The sequence below is a fragment of the Cyprinus carpio genome, chromosome B23, assembly GCF_018340385.1.
Source record: "Cyprinus carpio isolate SPL01 chromosome B23, ASM1834038v1, whole genome shotgun sequence".
Taxonomy (NCBI): Eukaryota; Metazoa; Chordata; class Actinopteri; order Cypriniformes; family Cyprinidae; genus Cyprinus; species Cyprinus carpio.
Window position 1 is genome coordinate 22,465,021 of NC_056619.1, and position 19,795 is coordinate 22,484,815.

Sequence of the window (19,795 nt, forward strand, 5' to 3'; positions counted from 1 at the left end):
GCATCATTCCTCCAGTCTTCAGTGTCACATGATCCTTCAGAAATCATTCTAATATGCTGACTTGCTGCTCAAGAAACATTTCTGATTATTAACATTGTTGAAAACCATTGTGCTGCTTCATATTTTTGTTGAAACTGCATTCTTGCAGGATTCTTTGATGGATAGAAACTTCAAAAGAACAACATAACTCCTACAATTAAGTGCTTTTTATGTTCCTTCCCATGTATTCTGCAGGCGAGCAATCATTGAATAAATAAAGGCTTAGGCTGGTAAGCCTGATGTCATGTTCTCTGTACTCAAGCCCTGGATGGGAGTCATACTGCGCAAATAAACTTATATCCTCTACACACATCCTGTTTGGGCTCAACCACACCTACAAAACAGGCTGTCCTGTGAGAGCTGTTCTCAGATCAGCCTGACTCTCTCTGGTTCAGTGCTTTGAGTGAAGCAGTGGACGAGGCGCCTGATGCCTTATCTTTGATGTACAGTATGTGATAATCATGTCAGCTTTATTTAGGTGGAATAGCTCATCAGTGAGAAACAATAGGACATGATCATGAGTTCATCAGTGCTAATAGGTTCACAGGCCACAGTTTTGTCTCACAAGTATCTTAAGGTAATTAGTTTTGAGCCCCACCCTCTCTTAGGACAGGTATATGTGTACACCCGCGGGCTGACAGACAGCAGACTGCTGGAGATTACTTTAATCGAGCTTTGGAAACTGTACACTGACTCTAATTGGCACAAGACAGTGGAAAGGTAAATGTTTTTTCATTATTTTTAGTATTTTTTATTAAATCAGTATATGCAATTGTGTGTTAGATATATAGTAATCATAAATAGTATTTAGTGTTTCTAATCATCAAGCTTGCATGGCACTGAACCTACAGTCTTTACAAAAACAGGTCATGAGGCACTCCACCCTGCAGCAATCTGTAGTGTTTCTTATTAGGACTTGTGATATGATTCATTTTAACTCTTGTGACAGACTTATGAAAAATTATTTGTGCATATTTTCATCATATATATGTTTAATAACTATTTTCAATGTCAATGCTGATATTTAGCTGCTGACTTGAAGCGACCATGGGAAACGAGCATTCAACTCAGAAAAAACCTCAGAAGGTAATTTTTAAATTATTATTATTATTATTTTATATTAACATAGCTTTATATAACATCTATGTTTTTCAGTGAAATATACAAGAAAAAAAATCATTTATTTCCCAGCATTTATTTTTTTTCCCCCAGCATTTTAGCAACATCACTAATACAGTTGTTAAATGTACAAATATAATATTTAGTAATATTTTATAATATTTTGTGGAAAATAAGTTGTAGACGATAGTTTTCAATGTATAGCAACAAATTTTATGTCAGCTATGTGTTTGTTTTGGTAGATATTTGTGTGTATTCTCCATTCAGAAAAGGCAGATTATAAATGATTATACATTATGCATCATAAAATCAATTCTCATTTTCCAATTTAATTATGTGATTTAAAACTTTATCACATTAAACTCATGTGATAGCTTTATGTTTACTGAGATAACTCTGCATATTTAAACCAGGGTTATTTTAATTAACTAAACTAAAACCATAAAAATCACTTAATATATATATATATATATATATATATATAGTATATTATAATATATACTATAATATATATAAGATATATATATATAACATATAATATATATATATATATATATATATATATATATATATATATATATATATATATATATATATATATATATATATATATATATATATAATGTTAGCTAGTTTCCAAAGCAACATTTAATTTAATTTTTTTATTGAAATAAAATTCCAAACTAAAATAATATTTAAGAAAAACTATACAGACATGATTAAAAAAAAAATGGCAGAAACACACAACAGAATTACCAAAACTTTAACTAAAATTAAAATGGGAAATACAAAAATAAAAACTAAAATATACACCATAATAAAATCTTAATTAAACTAAAAAAAGGTAAAAAAAAAATAAAAAATAAAATAAAAAACACATTCATGAAACTAACTAATATCATTCACCAGGCAAATGCTGAGAAAAAAGCCCCAAATGGAGAGTTAAATGGACATGCAGTACCAGCTCCAGATAAAACTGAACCTGGTATGTATCTGAAATACAGCACATTTCTGTTCATGTGACTAAATGTATCTTCCCTCATAATTTCAATGTAAGGATCTACAGGAGTTACTTAAAGATAAACTGGCAGGCATTTACATTGTTTAGATTAGCTCAGCAAGTCAACCCACAATCAAGAACATGACTCAAAGCTCTGTATAAACTTTGGGTGTTGTAGACAGATGCATGGTGGATAAAGTAATGTTTAATTTGCATTTTGTGTGCATTGCTAGTTTGTTGTTGCTAACACTTTCACAAAGCCTTTATAGAAGTCAAATGCAGTATATTTTCCATGCTCCTAAAATGCAAAATGTTAGTGATATGTATAGAATGCAGATGCATGCATTGTTCATGCACATTTTATGAGAGAATGAAAGCTGTACAATGCACATAGAAATAGGCCAGAAACACACTTTATTCAAACGCATTTGTCTTGTTGAATATAGTTGTGCTCTTGTATTATTTTGGCTGTAACCTCAAATGATCTTTGAAATGTCAAGTGTGTATAAGAAGTGGGTGTGTATTATAATTTATGACTGGTCAAAATGATTATCAAATTGATAACTGAAGGCAATAGATATTATTTGTCCCTGTACACTGCATACATTGTTTCATTTTATGTTTTTGGTCTAGAGACAAGCAAAAAAGAAGCAGTGGAGCAAAAGAGTGAAACCCTGCCAGTGCCTGTCACAAATAAACCAAAACAACCAGAAAAAGAGGAGGTAGACAGCAGTAAAGCCAACGGAACCGCGCATGTGGAAACGACCCCTGAGCAAAAACCGACAGTCACAACAGATGCAGAGCCACCCAAAAAAGCCCCAAAGCCCAGTGGAGATGAGGTGTCCAACTTCCTTGGTAAAATGTTCAAAAAGAAGAGCGAACCTGTGAAACCTGCAGCAGAAAACAACGATTCAGTTGATGCACCCCCCAAAGCGCTGGATCTGAAAATTGACATGCAGATTGTAAGTAGAAGTTGCAAAAATTAAAATGTACTCTCCCTCAGATGTAGATAAGTTTGTTTCGTCATCAGAACATGAGAAATTTAGCATTGCATCACCAATGGATCCTCTGCAGTGAATGGGTGCCGCAAAAATAATCCACACCAGTCCATCAGTTAACATCACAATAGTCCACACCACTCCAGTCCATCAGTTAAGGTCTTATGAAGTGAAAAGCTTAATAAACAAAACAAACAAAACCCAAAAAAACTTAAAAAAAACAAAAAATAAATGAAATTTAAATTAAACTTCTGCTTCTCTATCCATAATAATGATTTCTAAAGTGAAAAAGTTTTCTTTTCTGAATCAGGAGAGAAATATGCACAGATTGAGCATAGTTTACAAGCCAAAACAGTCCAAAAAGTCGAAATATGTTGGTGGATTTTGATGTGAATGGACAACACCGGATTAACTTCTTCACTGGAGAAAGCGTTATTATGGATTATGAACTCATACTTTGGCCAGAAGAAGTGGTTTGAAGTTAAAAAGCCTTAATAATGGATTTGTTTCTCACTAAAATATGCAGCTTTTGGCTTCACGAGACATTAACTGATGGTCTGGAGTGGTGTGGATTACTTGTGGATTATTGTGATGTTTTTATCAGCTGTTTGGACTCTCATTCTGACGGCACCCATTCACTGCAGAGGATCCATTGGTGAGCAAGTGATGCAACATTACATTTCTCCAAACATGTTCTGATGAAGGAACAAACTCATCTAAATCTTGGATGGCCTGAGACTGAATAAAGTTTCATCAGGTTTTTTTTTTTTTCTTTTTTATTGAACTCTTTGCCCAGTCTCTAGATTTCTCTGGTAGCCTTGTCTACAGTGAAACTTGGCTGTATTTTAAACATCAAATATTAGTAATTAGCTATGATTTGTCACATTGCACAGCATTTTTGATTATAAGTGTGGACAGAAACATTATTTGACACTGGAAAATGTATAATATAAAAAAGCTTGAAGCACATTCATCATAAACCAAGAAGTTTTCTCCCGAGCATCTACCAGGTAACAACAAATCCAAGTAAATCGCAAAAATGTATTCCACTCTGACTCTGACCAATTTCTCATTCCAAAAGGATAAAGTCTTCATTAATGCAGACCAAAAGGAGATTCTTGAGCAAGTCGCAGAGAAGATCAAACTGCAATTGGTTGACGCCATTCCCGCGCAACCCATAAGTTCACGTTCTCTGACAAAGAACTCCTCGAAAACAGATGAGATCCTCCCAGATTTGCATGCTACACAAGAACCAGTAGCTGTTGTAGAAGAGCCAGTTAAAAGAAAAGCCAGTGAGAAACATATAAGATATCTGAAGTCTGAAGGTGAAGAACGTAAGACTGAGGATGACAAGACCTCGAAAGAAGACAAAGAACATATACAACTTGTTGAAAGCATAATATCGGATGAAAAGAAACAAGCATGTGAGAACGAACCAAATGGAACCAAACAAATGAATGAAGAGCTTGCACCTATTTCCAAAAACCTGACGAAAGTAGCTGATGCAGGTGTGGATACCTTTGAGGTCTTGTCTCATGTTGAGGACCCAGTCGTTGGAGCTGAAGAGCCATTGCTGGTTGCTGAAGAAATTGCAGATATTGTTGAGGAAATCTTGCAGGTCACTCAGGAACAAGAAAGCCTTGATGCAGAAGAACTTCAAAGGAACAGGTTCAAGGAGACATTGCTCGTTGCAGAGAAACCATTAAGAACCTCGGTGAAACCAGCGCTGATTGCCAAAGATAAAGCCGCTAATGGATCGGTGGCTGTAGATGAGGAAAGCTGGGAGATTATTGAGGAACCAGTGAACATCTCCAGGCGTTTAGAAGAACCTGCGCTCACTAGAAGTAAATTTAATTTAGCAGATTCTTCTCAATTGCTTTCCCAGCTGAGGTCCGTGTGCACTAAGGTTTTAGAAGATGCTTTATACAAGGCGTTCAGTGTTGATGTGTGTGCTGAAGAAAGCACTGTTCACATCACGATTGAGCTTTGCCCGGATGAGCTCACATGTCTGAATAAGGTCAATTCAAATACTGACGATCGCGACGAGAAAGCCACAGCATGGACGCACTCACCGCAAGCGATTCAATCACGATGCAAATCTACTAGTAACTCCTTTCCTCAAGATGCTTGTCATCAATTAACAAAAAATTAACATCAACGATCAGATTTGTTCCTGAAGATGACATCGAAACGTACTACAATCAAAACCCATACGTGTTTTGTCTCTATTTACTGTACAATACCAGTCAAAAGTTTGAAATAATTAAGATGTATTTATGTTTTTGAAAGAAATCTCTAATTTTTAACCAAAAATACAGTGAAAACCGTAATATTGTGATACAGTATTACAATTTAAAATAACTGTTTTGTGTTTGAATATTTTCATTTTTTCATTCTAATATGCTTATTTTTCTGCTTAATTATTGTCAATTATTATTGGTGCTCAATTATTAATTATGGATTATTATCAATGTTGAAAATGATTTTTGCTGCCTAACATTTGTATGGAAATGAAAAAACAGTATAAGATTTTTTGATGATTATAAAGTTCAATGAACAGCATTTATTTGAAATAAAAAAAATATCCTTGTAACATTATAAATGTCTTTACTGTCAACTTTGATCAATATTCTGTGGCCTTTCTAAATTTGTATTAATTATCATTCATATTATGTAAAATGTTATTACCCCAAACTTTTGTATGGTATATATAATATATATTATGTAATAATATATCAAATATCTATAATATATATAATAATTTTTATTAAATCATCATATATATAATAATTTGTATTAAATATAATACAAATAAATAACATAATTACTGTTTTTAATTCTTTCAAAAAAAAAAAAAAAATATATATATAGTTATGTATATATATATATATAATATATATATATATATATATATAATATATATATATATATTACTGTTTTTAATCAAAAGAGACTTCTTTCAAAAAAATATATATATATGTGTGTGTGTGTGTGTGTGTGTGTTATTCCACACATTTCACTGGTAGTTTAACTGTCTCAGACATGTTTGTTTTGTCTTTTTCTTGTGTATTTTGTGTACTTTTTTGAGTATTTTGAAAGGCAAATAATATCTAACGACTGATGAACAGCTTCTTTAACTGTACACCAGTCATCATCATCCAGCTGTTGTGGAGTAACATCTGTCATATGTTCGACATAACTGATTTCCACTAAAATATAACAAGAAAATCACATACTGTATAATGTAAATATGACAGATTTTACCCTCAGATAAAGCACACGCAGACGTTAAGTCCAGCACATTGCTGAATATCAATGAGTGAGGGGGGAAAACAGGCGTTAATAAAAGGATGATTGTTGCCGCTGGCTGGAGTAGGCAGAGGCATGGATGGAATTGTGCCCCTATTTCAATGCATCTATTGCACATCAGCTGTAAGGGGTTGTAGCACATTCCCAAGGGCTAATTCTCTGGATTTGTCTATAGGATCCAGTGGACATAAAGAGCAGCGCAGAGCCTGAGCCAGAGCCGGAGCCGGAGGCAGCAGCTCTCGAACCCAGTCCTGTGGAAGCCGCAGAAGAAAACAACCCGTCAGAGGAGGTCAAAGCAACAGAAAAGACAGTTATGAACTTTTTCAAAACATTTGTAAGTACATTTTAATTGCTTTATTTATTTTAATACTTTTGAATGCAGTTCTAATTCCCTTTCAAATGACTGTGAATTGCACTGAAATGACTGAGCTCATTGGTGTTTTAAACTAAGCTACACTGATCAACTTCAATATTATTTAGAAACTTAACCATGCAGTGTTCATGGAATATGATATATGGGCATAAAAAGTGTGCATTTGTCTATAACTGAACAAACTAGACTTGTTGCGCCAGACTACAATGATGCATTTTTACTCCATCATTGTGGTGTTTGTTACACTGCATCTTTAATCTGCTAAATCAATCCTTTGGACATGTCAGACTGTGGCAGGCTTTTGTTTGCTGCATAATGTGAGCTCACAAGGGAGGCCTGTGCGTTCAGAGTTGTGATAAAGCACGGGAAGGCCTACGCCATCTCCAGAGGACAATGACTGACTCAATAGCAGAAACATGTTTGGATCGGCCCCTGCCAGCGAGCTCTTTGTGTGCCTGTGACAAAGCCAGCTCGGCTGAACTGTGTTGGGGTTTGACAGACAGCCACTATATTTTTGATATCTCAATCTTTGATGAGTAGGCCCGGTTTGGAGGCATGGAGTACCTGAAGGAGCAGTATATGCTTAAACACGCCACTCTGATGGTGTTTCACAGTCACTCTAATGTTTCTGTGTCTCCGTTCTCTTTTCTGCATGCGAAGGTCACTCCGACCAAAACAAGCAAAGAAGCCAAAGCCACTCCAGATGCTTCAAAAGAGCAGGTAATAAAACATTGACTGTCACAGCATTACTCATTCATATTCATGAGATATTATATTATATTATATTATATTATATTATATTATATTATATTATATTATATTATATTATATTATATTATATTATATTATATTATATTATATTATATTATATTTTTTAAGAACTGAAATTATTGTATTAATATTATTCAATATTATAATATAATATATTATAATATAAGGTTTTTATTTCTGCAAATTGATTTTAAAAATTTTTATAGGGCTGAATATTTTTTTAAATGACTCCCTAAATTCTAATCATTTTTATATGACTCCCTTCCATTCATTCATTCATTCATTCATCCATTCATTCATTCATTCATTCATTCATCCATTCATTAAAGAATGCTTTATTAATAAATGTATAAATAAATAAATGTAAAATAAATAATTTATTTATGTTCATATTTAAGTAAGCTTTATTTATCATTTATGAATAAATATAAAATAAATAAAATGTATAACTTATAACTTATCAAGGTATTTAAGCATGTTTTGTATACAAATTTATGAATAAATGCATATAAATTAACAATCAATTTATGTATTTATTATTTTTAATTTCTCTAAACAACAAAATATATATAAATATAAAATATAAAATAAATAAAAAAAAAAATAAATAAATAAAAAATTCAACTTACTACTAATTTATAAATTAATTATTAATTACTAAATAAAAAAAAAAAAAATGTAAAAATAAAAATGTAGAAATAAAAGGTTTTTATTCATTGATCGTTTTACTTAAATAACTAAACATTATATACTTAATCAAACATCAATCAATATTCAATTAACGCATTTAACAAATTATATCTAAACACACTTAAATAATTTATGCATAAATAAATAAATAAATAATTCAAGCTTAGATTCTTTACTATGTCTTAAATAAATACCAACAAGCTTAGATTCTTTTTATTTTTTTTACTATATTATAGTAAGATATAATGATTAAATAATATTTAATATAATTTTAAATAAATATGTATTGTCCTCGTGTTTATTCTTCAGCCACAGAAAGAGACCCCATCAGCACCATCAACAAATGTGAGCCATTGCATTAACATCACATATTTTATTGCTTTTATAATATTTCCACCTTTTTGCATCATTTTTATAATTATATTTTTGCAAACACCATAAGCGATACAATAACGCCACGGGAAAGCTGCTGTAAAAAAGAATTGTTTTTAAGAAGTGCTTTGTTGACAAGCATTATAAAAGAATAAATAAAAATGTATACCTACCTGCTGTTTTATGCTTAAAATAAAACAAACTGCACTCTTTTCTAAGGTACAGGAAGCACCCAAGGCACCTCCTCCTCCTCCCCCAGCACCACCTAAGATGGAAAGCAAAGCAGAGCCGGCGGTGAAGAAAGAGGAAACGTGAGTGAAGAAAGAGGAAACGTCTTCAACAAAAGCAGCAGCAGCATACAACAAAAGCAGAGGGATCTGCCAAGAGCAAAACCAAAGACAGTGCATTAAGCAAACTCTTCCGTTCAAAGGTAAGCTCCAACCTGACAGCAGTAACAATAAACCACATTAATAAAGTCTTTCTGTCTGGTTCTGGGGTGAGCCTTGGACTCTTATTATACATGTCAAATCTATATGTGCCTAATTTGCAAAACAAAAAAAAATAAATTTAAATTTAAGTGTGTTGCTAGGCAAGGTGGTGTCAAAAGTTCAGGCGGCAACAAGCAGTGGAGCCAGAGCTAAGACGTCAGGAGTGGTAAATGAGAACAAGCACAGGCTCTTCTGATATTAACTGAACTGACCCATTGCTGTTAACTCCAGACGTGCAAATTAATACAAAGAGCTACTGTTGTTTTTCCTTTTGTGTGAGAGAGCTGGAATCAGAGCCTAAATCTAATATTTTGCCACACCTGCCAATGCCAGAATTTACTGGCCATAAACATTTTTTACCAGCCACGAAACTGCAAGTGCATTATTTCATTTAAAAAAACAGGCAGAACAAATTTGGGAAACAGATCCTATGGCTATGATAATAATAATAATTATTATTATTAATCAAATTATAAAGGTAAATCAATTAAAATATAGCTACATTTGTTAATTTTTTTTAAATATTTCACGATAATAATTTTATTAATATTGTTATTGTTATTATTACTATTATTTCGTCAAATTATAAAAACAAATCAATAAAGAAATACCACTATAATACTATTGAATTGTGAAATATTTCATGATAATAATTTGAATCTATATAATAATAATAATAATAATAATAATAATAATAATAATAATAATAATAGTTATTATTATTATTATTTAATCAAATTAAAAAAGTAAACAAATCAATAAAGAAATATCACTATAATATTATTGAGTATTTAATTATAATAATGTTTTGTGTAACACAGTTTCATATACTCACCAGTGCTGATCTTTACTCACATTTGGCGTGTGGAGAGTTAATAATAATAATCTCTTTATAATAAATAAAAATACAAAAATATAAAAAATGTTTTCAAAATTTTCCCACACACTCACAATACACATTGCCATTCAATTAGTGGAAACTCATTGTAAATAATGAATGAATCAGTGAAGGTCCATTATGTTGACAGCAGCCATTACCTCATGTCACAACAGCCGCCAACTAAACCATGTGACTCTCCACTCCACCACTTCATAACTGACATCAGATTTATCCAGCGACCGGAGGCTCTTGTAAGGCTTTGTGTAACCAGTGACTCAGTGTTTGTCCCTGCTAGGATAAACGGCCGGTGTAAAGTGCCATAGGAATTGTAGATTATTGCAAAATTAATGCCGATATGTGCTTGCCTGCAGCCTGTTGTGGTGGAAGAGAAAAAGCCGGTTGAGGTGCAGGTAAATACATTTAGCTGATCGATCGTCTCTTTGCACGGTGGTGGGACTGTCTTCCTAAATAAAATCATTTATCTAATATTTACACTTTTGTACTTGGCACTTTCTATGAACAGGGTATAAAACAGTATTGCATTATTAACATGTGAGGTTTTTATCTAATGTTGCGCTTTTTTTATTTCTTTTTCTATCTATCCAACTATTATTATTAAATTATATAAAAGTGTCCAAATTTTGACTGAAACCTTTTTGAGAAAACGAATATTCTCAGTAAATTTTTACACAAATTATAGTTTTGGTTGTAGTCATCAAAATCGGCCATTCAAGCCTGTTACCAAAATAGGTTTATGGGACATATAATTATAGTAACTATAAACCAACATTTGGTCTCAAAATAATTTTTAAAAAGATTTAAGCTTATCTTCAGCCCTGTTACCTATTTTGAATTTTTGAAAATAAATAAATAAATAAATAAATAACAAATAAATAAATGAATAAATACATTGCATTTAGTTTGTACAGCAAAAAAGAGAAAAATAATATATATATATATATATATATATATATATATATATATATATATATATATATATATATATATATGATTTATTTATTTATTTATTTATTTATTTATTTATTTATTTTGCTGTTCAAACTAAATGCAATGTATTTATTTATTTATTTATTTATTTGTTATTTATTTATTTGTTTCAAAAAATGTCTAAAAATATATATTTACATAAATATATTTTCTACCAATATATTTTTGGACATTTTTTTTTTTTTTTAAATATTTTAAATGTATAATATATATTTTTAGAAAGCATTTACAAATATATTTTGCCATCTATATTTCAGTCCAAAAAGAAACACTTGATTTGTTGTCTATAACGTGTGCAAACATATAACACATTTCAATAAAAATCAGTGAGGAACATAATTTAAAGTGCTCCAAAAAATGCAATATTGCAATCTATAAAAATATTAAACATTATTAAATCATTATAAATCTACTTTTGATCACTAGTAGGCCATCCATATTTGTATTTAGCCTAAATGTAGGCTACTGTAAGACTGGAAATGTATTTTCTTGCCCCTGAAATACATTCAGAAATATATTTTGGTAAAAGGTTGAAAGGTTGGTATAAGATTGAAACTAAATATATTATATTTTGGCCCCCCCCAAAAAAGTTTTTTTGCTGTTGTTGTTTTTTTGTTTTGTTTTTTGCCATATGAGTTTACATACAATTGAACAATTTATTCAACAATTTTGTTAACTGGGTTGCAAAATATATACATACACACATTTAGTCATTTAGCAGATGCTTTTATCCAAAGTGACTTACAAATGAGCAAATGGGGAAAATGGAAGCAATCAAAATCAATAAAAGAGCAATAATATGCAAGTTCTATAACAAGCCACAGTTAGCTTAATGGAGTACACATAGCAAGTTTTTTTTTTCTTTTTTCATTATATAAGAAATCAAAAGAAAACAGATAGAATAGAAAAAAATAGAGCAAGCAAGTGTTAGAGACCTTTTTTGCTTTTTGTTAATTGTATAACAAATAAAAAGAAAACAGATAGAATACAAAATGAATCGAGAAACTAGTGTTAGTTTTTTTTTTAAAGAAAAGTTTTTAGTAAGTTAGAAAAGTTAGTAAATGCAAGTCTAATGCATAGGGCTGCACAATTAATCAAATTTCTAATCGCAATTACAATTATGGATGCCACAATTACGTAATCGTTCAAAGCGGCAATTAATCGTTCATAGTCCACTTATGTTATTCTGTGTGCTTAAGATGCATTTTTTTTTCCTTTCTACATGTTATCGTAAGAATTTTTCCCATTATTTTAATTTTGGCTTAGTATAACATTATAATACTATTCATATTTTTACTTTTTATAATTTAAAGAAGAAACCAATCCGAATTATAGTTGACATTTGAGGCTTAATACTATAGAAAAGCACTAAAAGTTTTTCAGTTAGTTTTTCAGTGTTTTCAGCTTGTTCATTTTCATATAAAATTAAGGCATGAAGTTGCATTAAACAATGGTATAAACCAGGGGTGTCCAACCCTGCTCCTGGCAATCGACTGTCCTGCAAAGTTTAGCTTCAACCCTAATCAAACACACCTGAAGCAACTAATTAAGGTCTTCAGGATCACTTAAAAATTAAAGGCAGGTGTGTTTGATTAGGGTTGGAGCTAAACTTTGTAGGAGAGTCGATTGCCAGGAGCAGGGTTGGGCACCCCTGGTATAAACATTCAATGTAAACTGTGATAATCATAATTAATAATCGCAATTACAATTTCAAGGGAATAATCAGCAATTATGATTTTTGTGATAATCGTGCAGCCCTAATGGACATTTTTTTTTTTTCTTTTAAAGAATAGAATTAGAATAGAGAGTGCTAGAGTTAGAGGGTCAAATAAAGATGGAAGAGAGATGTGTTTTTAGCAAATTCTTGAAGATGGCTAAGGAATAAGGCTGCTCGGATTGAGTTGGGCAGGTCATTCCACCAGGAGGGAACATTTAATTTAAAAGTCTGTGAAAGTGATTTTGTGTTTCTTTGGGATGGCACAGTAAAGCGACGTTCACTTACAGAACACAAGCTTCTAGAGGGCACATAAGTCTATGAATTTAGGTAAAGGGGTGCAGATTCAGTGGTGGTTTTGTAGGCAAACATTAATGCCTTGAATTTTATGCGAGCAGCTATTGTGCATTATTTTCGGCTCATTAAAAATTAATCTTGCTGCTGCGTTCCGGATTAATTGTAAAGGTTTGATAGAACTGGCTGGAAGACCTGCCAAGAGAGCATTGCAATAGTCCAGCCTGGACAGAACAAGAGCTTGAACAAGGAGTTGTGAAGTATGTTTCGAAAGAAAGGGCCTGATCTTCTTGATGTTGAATAAAGCAAATCATCAATCATAACTCCAAGGTTTCTGGCTGTTCTTGAAGGCGTTATGGTGTCTAAACTGGATGGTTAAACTGTGATGAATTTATGGGTTTGATGGATCCACAAGGCAAGGCAAGGTTGTGTTGAAGGAATGCAAGAAATGTCTGTTAGACTGCTGAGATGCGAGCAGCTACCGTCGGATCATCAGGATGGAATGAGAGGTAGAGTTGAGTGTCATCAGCATAGCAGTGATATGAAAAGCCATGTTTCTGAATGACAGAACCTAATGATGCCATGTAGACAGAGAAGAGAAGTGGTCCAAGAGCTGAGCCCTGAGGCACCCCAGTAGTTAGATGTTGCGACTTGGACACCTCACCTCTCCAAGATACCTTGAAGGACCTATCTAAGAGGTAAGACTCAAACCACTGGAGTGCAGTTCCTGAGATGCCTTTTGGCAGTAGGGTTGACAGGAGGATCTGGTGGCTAACCATGTCAAAAGCAGCGGACAGATCCAACAAGATAAGTATAGAATCTTAGGGCTTATATATGTATTGTTTGCAACCCAGTTAACAAAATTGTAAAAAAAATCCCTTTTCTTTTCATTTTGTACACAAATGTTGGAATGTGCCAAAAGAAAAAAGTAGTATTGGTAGTAGTCAGTAGTCAGATGTTAATTTGATCTGTTTTAGTCTCTCTACTGATGATTCAGTAATTAGCTTTCACCCAATCAGTTTACCATCTTCTTGAATCCTCTCATTGTTCTTTTCATTTGCTGTATATAAATCAGTCTTCTCTGATCTCCCTCTGACACATCAGGTCGATGCGTCTAAGACCAGCACTCTTGAGGCCGCTGCCAAACCTGAAGAACCTCCGGCGCCAAAACCAGAGGAGAAGAAACTAGAAAAGAAATCCACTTTTGGAAACATGTTCAAACCCAAGGTAAAGACGGGATGCGTGGAGTGCAGGTGTGTGAGTGTATCAGATGTGTTAGTGCATGCAGTAACAGCTGTGTGTGAATTCGAGGTTCTGCTCGGCAAGGTGAGCAGCAGGATCCAGGCTGCGGCGTCCAGCGCTGCCGCCAGCATCTCCCTCATGTCTGCTGCAGCGGTAAACGCCGCTAGATCAGGCCCCTTCTGCATTAACCACACTGACTGATTTCACTGTTCTCAATCTCACAGCAGTTCTCTGACAATACAAGTTCAACTGAGTCAAAACATACCTAACTTAATATTTCAGCAGTGTAATATGGCCTTTGTTTTCTGAAAAATTAATTTCTATAAAAATCCTTTACCCTTATATTTCTTCTATTTCAAATTTACTTTTAAAGTCCCTTTCTTTCTTTCTTTCTTTCTTTCTTTCTTTCTTTCTTTCTTTCTTTCTTTCTTTCTTTCTTTCTTTCTTTCTTTCTTTCTTCAGTTCATTTGAGAAGTGGGTTAATTTATTTGCTCACTATTTACTGTATTTGATTACTAGATATTTTTGTGACTTCTTTAATATATTAATATATTAAGTGTGTGTATATGTGTGTGTGTGTACACTACCATTCAAAAGTTTGGGGACAAAATGTTATGTGGTTTTAAAAGAAGTCTCTTATGCTCACTAAGGCTGCACTTACTTGATCAACATTACAGTAATATTATGAAATATGATTACAATTTAAAACAACTTAAATCATTCTAATATCCTTATGTGGTGCTAAAATAACATCTTTAATTATTTTCGATGTTGAAACCAGTTTGACATATTTTTTATGATTCTTTGACAAATGTAAAGTTTAAAAGAACATAATTATTTTAAGCAGAATTTTTTGTGACATTATAAATGCCAAATGCTGTCTCTTTTGATCAGTTTAATGCATTCTTGCTGAATAAAAACACAAACTTACTGACTCTAAACTTTTGAACTAGAGTGTACAAAATCTAAAATATAATGTGCACAAGAATAAAAAAATAAAAATAAAAAAATCATCTTATTAACCATTCGTTCGTTTCTCTCAACACGGCACCAGAGCCCAAGAAGGACACTCCAGCTGCTCCTCCCGTGGCAGAAGCCGCTCCACCCGCAAAGGCCAAAGAGGAGCCGAGACCCACCACTCCTGCACAGCAAGCGGTCCCGGACAACAAATCAGCCGACAGCACAGGGAACGCCTCCCCCAACATGCCCCACAAGCTGGAGAAGAGGAACTCCCTCCAGCTGTTCTTCAAAAACCTGGTTAAGTAGAAACCCAGAGATTCTCCAGGGCTAGGTATTCCACCCACACAACTGTGGGAGCATTCGCAAGCTGTGTAGTTTAAATCTTCAGCTGTATGTAGTTTGCCAGTTAAATGCTGTCGAGAAACGTTTTCCGATGTCTAACCATCCTGATTATTTCGATATTGCTGGCTATTAATCTTAAAACAGTGATCTTTGAGGTGAGGAATTAAAAATACAAAAATCAAGATTTACAGTGTATGACCACTAGAGGGACTCAATTATCAACCTATCTAGATTATTCGATCAGTTCCATAGCAGCTTATTTGTGTTGCGTTTTAATAAACTGTAATAAATATTTTAAATTATTTAATTAAACTGGGCACTAAAATTTAGCATGTAATTTTTTTTTATTGCATGAAATCTCAATCTCATCATCTAATATGTAATTCTAATCTTTGTTACGATATATATAACTTCTTCATAAATAAAAAATACTTTTTGTCATGTAATATAATTGTATCTATCCACAATTATGGTTATTTCAAGCGGGATCATCCCTGATAATGTATCTCGGACAAAAGGTTGATGACAACTAAATGATCTCAGATAATAAAGCACACAAATTCACCAAAGCTGCGCTTTAAAGACGTGTTGGAGCAAGATCCGCTTTTGCAAATAAAGACCCAGTTGTCAAACGGGTTTTGCTTCAGGCACCATTACAGACGAGCAGTAAAACCACACACTTTCTTGCTAAGTTAGGATCACTAATGTTGCATTATGCGTTGGTGTGTCTCACAGGGCCAAAAACGCCATTCTGATGCCGGAGTGCAAACGGACCCTGTGGCACCCGAGAAGGCCAAATAAAACCCCGCCTTTGTTTTGATCGCTCATCTGTGCCAAAACCATTGGCAGCCATGCACATAAGAACATATTTACCAAAGTTGGGAGGTATTATGCTGACTTGCAAGGCCCAAGTTTGAAGTAACTATCAAATAATAATCTGAATTCCCATGCATTTAATGAGAGCAGAAGTAAGTGTAACGATTTCCCTGTTAAGCAAGTGCTACATGTGTTTATGACCGGAGGGAGGAACTCGTGTTGTTTTTCAGAGAGAAACGTGTCAGAGTTGCGTGGTGTGGCATGAGATGGAAAAGTGAAAGTGAAAATGTAATCCTGCATTGAAGATAAACTCCCTTTTTTATGTGCATGTTAAAATGTAAAATATGTTAACTATACTAACACTACTTATATTGCATCACACATTAAAGCCGATGCATTAAGATGCCTTTTCACCGGGACAAAGATAACATCATGAAAAGAATTTATTTATGTAATCATACACTGTCATCTGATTATGAATAAAATGACCCATCGTCTGCTGAATTCAATCACTGAAACCTACAAAGCCAATTTGAATTCCACTTAAAGTGCAAAACTTCTGAATCACTTTAATAAATCCATAGAAATCACAATTATTTATTTAACATAATGTCAATCAAATTGAGCACCATATATTATTACTCCAAATTATTCGGTTATTTAAGTTCAGCCCAGTTTCTATTTAAAAAATAATAATTGTTTTCATTTCTACAATTGTTTATTAATCATAACTTACTAACTAAACCACATTACAATTATTGTCTTTTTATTTGCTTGGCCGTCCATTTCTGACCGGAGGAGACTAAAAAGAAATTAAGCTAGTTAAATGTTTTATTTTCTTTCTTATTTTCCGAACATATCAGTTGTTATTAGAACAGTATGAAATAAATATGTGGTATACAGTTATGCAATATACAATGTACATTCAATTTAGCTGCAGTCACATGTGTTTTATGATTTTCTTCCTAATTATCGCTACATTTGTAAAGAGTAGATGGGCCTAATTAAGAATTCAGACTGTATCCATGAATCTTAGACTTTCTGTAACTCCTTTGTTGCATTTTTGTCTATTTAACCAATTTATAAAAATAAAAGAATCATTTCTCTCCTCTGTAAAAATGACTCGTTCTGTATTTACAGCATGAAAACATAGATTTTAAAATATATAGTTTTACATTTTCCTGGGGGAAAAAAAGTGTTTGCTGGCTTATGTATCCACACACACTGCTATATATATATATATATATATATATATATATATATATATATATATATATTATATATATATATATATATATATATATATATATATATATATATATATTGTAATTATGATTTAGTTTACAGCTAATTTCTTAATAGTTTGCTTTGTTAAGTCTGATATTTCCAAAGAGGGCATGTGTCCGGACCGCCTACAGGGCAGCACAAATTTGGAAAACAATTAACATGGGACAAAAGATGCATGGTATTCTAGGCACTTTTTGTGAGTGCAGTGTGCTCTTCATGCTGGTGTTTTCCCGCGCAGGCGCACCTCCCAGCTGTGTGTGAGGTCACGGGTTTGGGGCTGGAGAGGGGTTTGCTGGAGGACCCTTGTCAGCACTAATGTGTGTCACAGCCAACAGACAGAGAGATCAGAGTCTGGATCAGATTCCTAGAGCGTGTGTGTGTGTGTGTGTGTGTGTGTGTGTGTGTGTGTGTGTGTGTGTGTGTGTTTCTGAAAGAAGCCTTTTCTGCTCACCAAAGCTGCATTTATTTAATTAAAAAAACAATAAAAACAGTAATACTGTAAAATGTTATTTCAAAAATGTAATTTATTCCTGTGATGTAAAGCTGAATTTTCAGCATCATTACTCCAGTCTTCAGTGTCACATGATCCTTCAGAAAACATTATAATTTGCTGCTCTAGAGGCATCTAGACACATTCTCTCACAGACATATGCATTCTTGGGAAGAAAATGTAGCTGTAAATGTTGGCTACAGAGTTCCAGGATTTGTGGAAGTGCTTGAGGAGGAGCTGCTGACAGAGGGAGGCAGAACAGAGCTGCTATTGTCCTGCAGACTCATGGCCACACTCATAACTGTCATGAACGCTTCTCTGAGAGATGTGATATCTCTGAGACGCTCACGCTAACCTCACGTGAGGCCTGCTGACCATTAAAGACATAGTTCAACATGACATGAACAATGTGCCGTCATTTACTCGACCTTGTGTAACTTTTGAAACTCATATGAAAGATAATCATGTGTTTGGAAGAACATGAGAGTGAGCGTAGAATTTAGTAGGGATGCTAGAGACGTGTCCCTATACCAATAACCAGCAACTACTAAATTGTCCCCTAGCAATAATTTTGATCAACAAATTAAATATATGTACATGTAACCACTGTTGTTGTAATTTCTGCCGCATCTCATACTATTGATATTACCTGAGAAGTAACAAATAAGCTCAAAGACATACATGTGTGGAATAAGAACATAAAAGGTAGCTGAAGTGTTTAAAATATACAGTACGTGCACAGTTCCATTCAATCATAAAGTTTATGTTTTCAGTTTTTCTGTGGATATTTTTTTCTTAAAGCGCAGCTCACGCTCAAACGCCATTCCTTATTTGAGTCTAATACATAATTGCCACAGGAAAGAAATTTCAAGTACAATTTCAGTCATAGTTGCAGGAATGTAATATAAAACAACAATGCAGGAACAACCATAGGTTTTCTCTGGGCAAAACTAGAGAGCTATCCAGTAGCTGTACAGACAGTGCTTTACAAACATGGCTGAAGACACGAAATGCGGAGTAACAGACAAACCAATTTAATTGAGTGAGTCATTTACGCTGGAACCGATCCAAATTATTCAAACTTGTGACTTCGATCATTCAGTTCAAGTGATTCAATAGCAAAAACCAGTTCAAAAGAGCTTGTAAAAGATGTCTTGTAATGATTTATAAAAGCAATAGTGATGGATAAAAGATCTTTCGAAACTCGTCGGTTAAACCACTATTTGTGTATCAGTAATCATTTGATTCACATCAGGACTTCGGAGTGCGTATTGTGAATCATTTGATTCACATCAGGACTTCGGGTTCACAAGTCATTTTTGACTCGAATTGAAAGATTTGTGATGCATGCTCCACAGTCCCGATCTGAAATGATAGTTCACGAATCACTATACAAATTGGGACTTAAATCAAAATTGATTTAGATTGAAACTTCGGAGTAGGTTCCCGAATAATTTTTGGTACTCCGGAGCACAAGCCGTGGCTCCTAATCGGTGGTCCTGTGTTGTACAGTGAGAGAGGTTCAAAGATGGCCGTTGTCACGGTCTTACGACCGAAGATCCTTTCAGAAAAGATCCGAGCCTTTGATAATTTTCTGAAAGTG

General features: G+C 33.5%; 2 protein-coding genes and 1 long non-coding RNA gene across 3 annotated transcripts; all 3 read left to right on the plus strand.

Annotated features, from left to right (window-relative positions):
* Positions 1 to 470: 470 nt before the first annotated feature.
* Positions 471 to 5,480, plus strand: LOC122141975 (translation initiation factor IF-2-like). Its single transcript, XM_042751012.1, has 5 exons — positions 471 to 759; positions 1,068 to 1,125; positions 2,068 to 2,143; positions 2,792 to 3,120; positions 4,238 to 5,480. Exons 2-5 carry the CDS (start codon positions 1,087 to 1,089, stop codon positions 5,306 to 5,308), a joined length of 1,515 nt encoding a protein of 504 aa, XP_042606946.1. The 5' UTR covers positions 471 to 759; positions 1,068 to 1,086; the 3' UTR covers positions 5,309 to 5,480.
* A 787-nt stretch (positions 5,481 to 6,267) lies between these two features.
* LOC122141976 lies at positions 6,268 to 8,926 on the plus strand. The gene is made up of 3 exons (XR_006158253.1): positions 6,268 to 6,799; positions 7,499 to 7,558; positions 8,891 to 8,926. It is a non-coding gene; the product is annotated as an uncharacterized LOC122141976 (long non-coding RNA).
* Positions 8,927 to 8,992: 66 nt separating this feature from the next.
* Positions 8,993 to 17,534, plus strand: LOC109055277 (alanine and proline-rich secreted protein Apa-like). Its single transcript, XM_042751016.1, has 7 exons — positions 8,993 to 9,101; positions 9,251 to 9,325; positions 10,411 to 10,449; positions 14,160 to 14,282; positions 14,367 to 14,448; positions 15,343 to 15,554; positions 16,335 to 17,534. The coding sequence occupies exons 4-7, from the start codon at positions 14,268 to 14,270 to the stop codon at positions 16,398 to 16,400; spliced, it is 375 nt and encodes a 124-aa protein (XP_042606950.1). The 5' UTR covers positions 8,993 to 9,101; positions 9,251 to 9,325; positions 10,411 to 10,449; positions 14,160 to 14,267; the 3' UTR covers positions 16,401 to 17,534.
* The last annotated feature ends 2,261 nt before the right edge of the window (positions 17,535 to 19,795 follow it).

What these genes read in the sequence shown, in the direction of transcription:
- LOC109055277 (XM_042751016.1), top strand. An exon ending in CTCCCTCATGTCTGCTGCAG is followed by an intron (nt 14,449 to 15,342) that starts CGGTAAACGCCG and finishes TTTCTCTCAACA; the next exon opens with CGGCACCAGAGCCCAAGAAG. An exon ending in AGCTGTTCTTCAAAAACCTG is followed by an intron (nt 15,555 to 16,334) that starts GTTAAGTAGAAA and finishes TGTGTCTCACAG; the next exon opens with GGCCAAAAACGCCATTCTGA.
- LOC122141975 (XM_042751012.1), top strand. Translation starts at nt 1,087, where the DNA reads ATGGGAAACGAGCATTCAACTCAGAAAAAACCTCAGAAG. An exon ending in CTCAGAAAAAACCTCAGAAG is followed by an intron (nt 1,126 to 2,067) that starts GTAATTTTTAAA and finishes ATCATTCACCAG; the next exon opens with GCAAATGCTGAGAAAAAAGC. An exon ending in TGAAAATTGACATGCAGATT is followed by an intron (nt 3,121 to 4,237) that starts GTAAGTAGAAGT and finishes TCATTCCAAAAG; the next exon opens with GATAAAGTCTTCATTAATGC.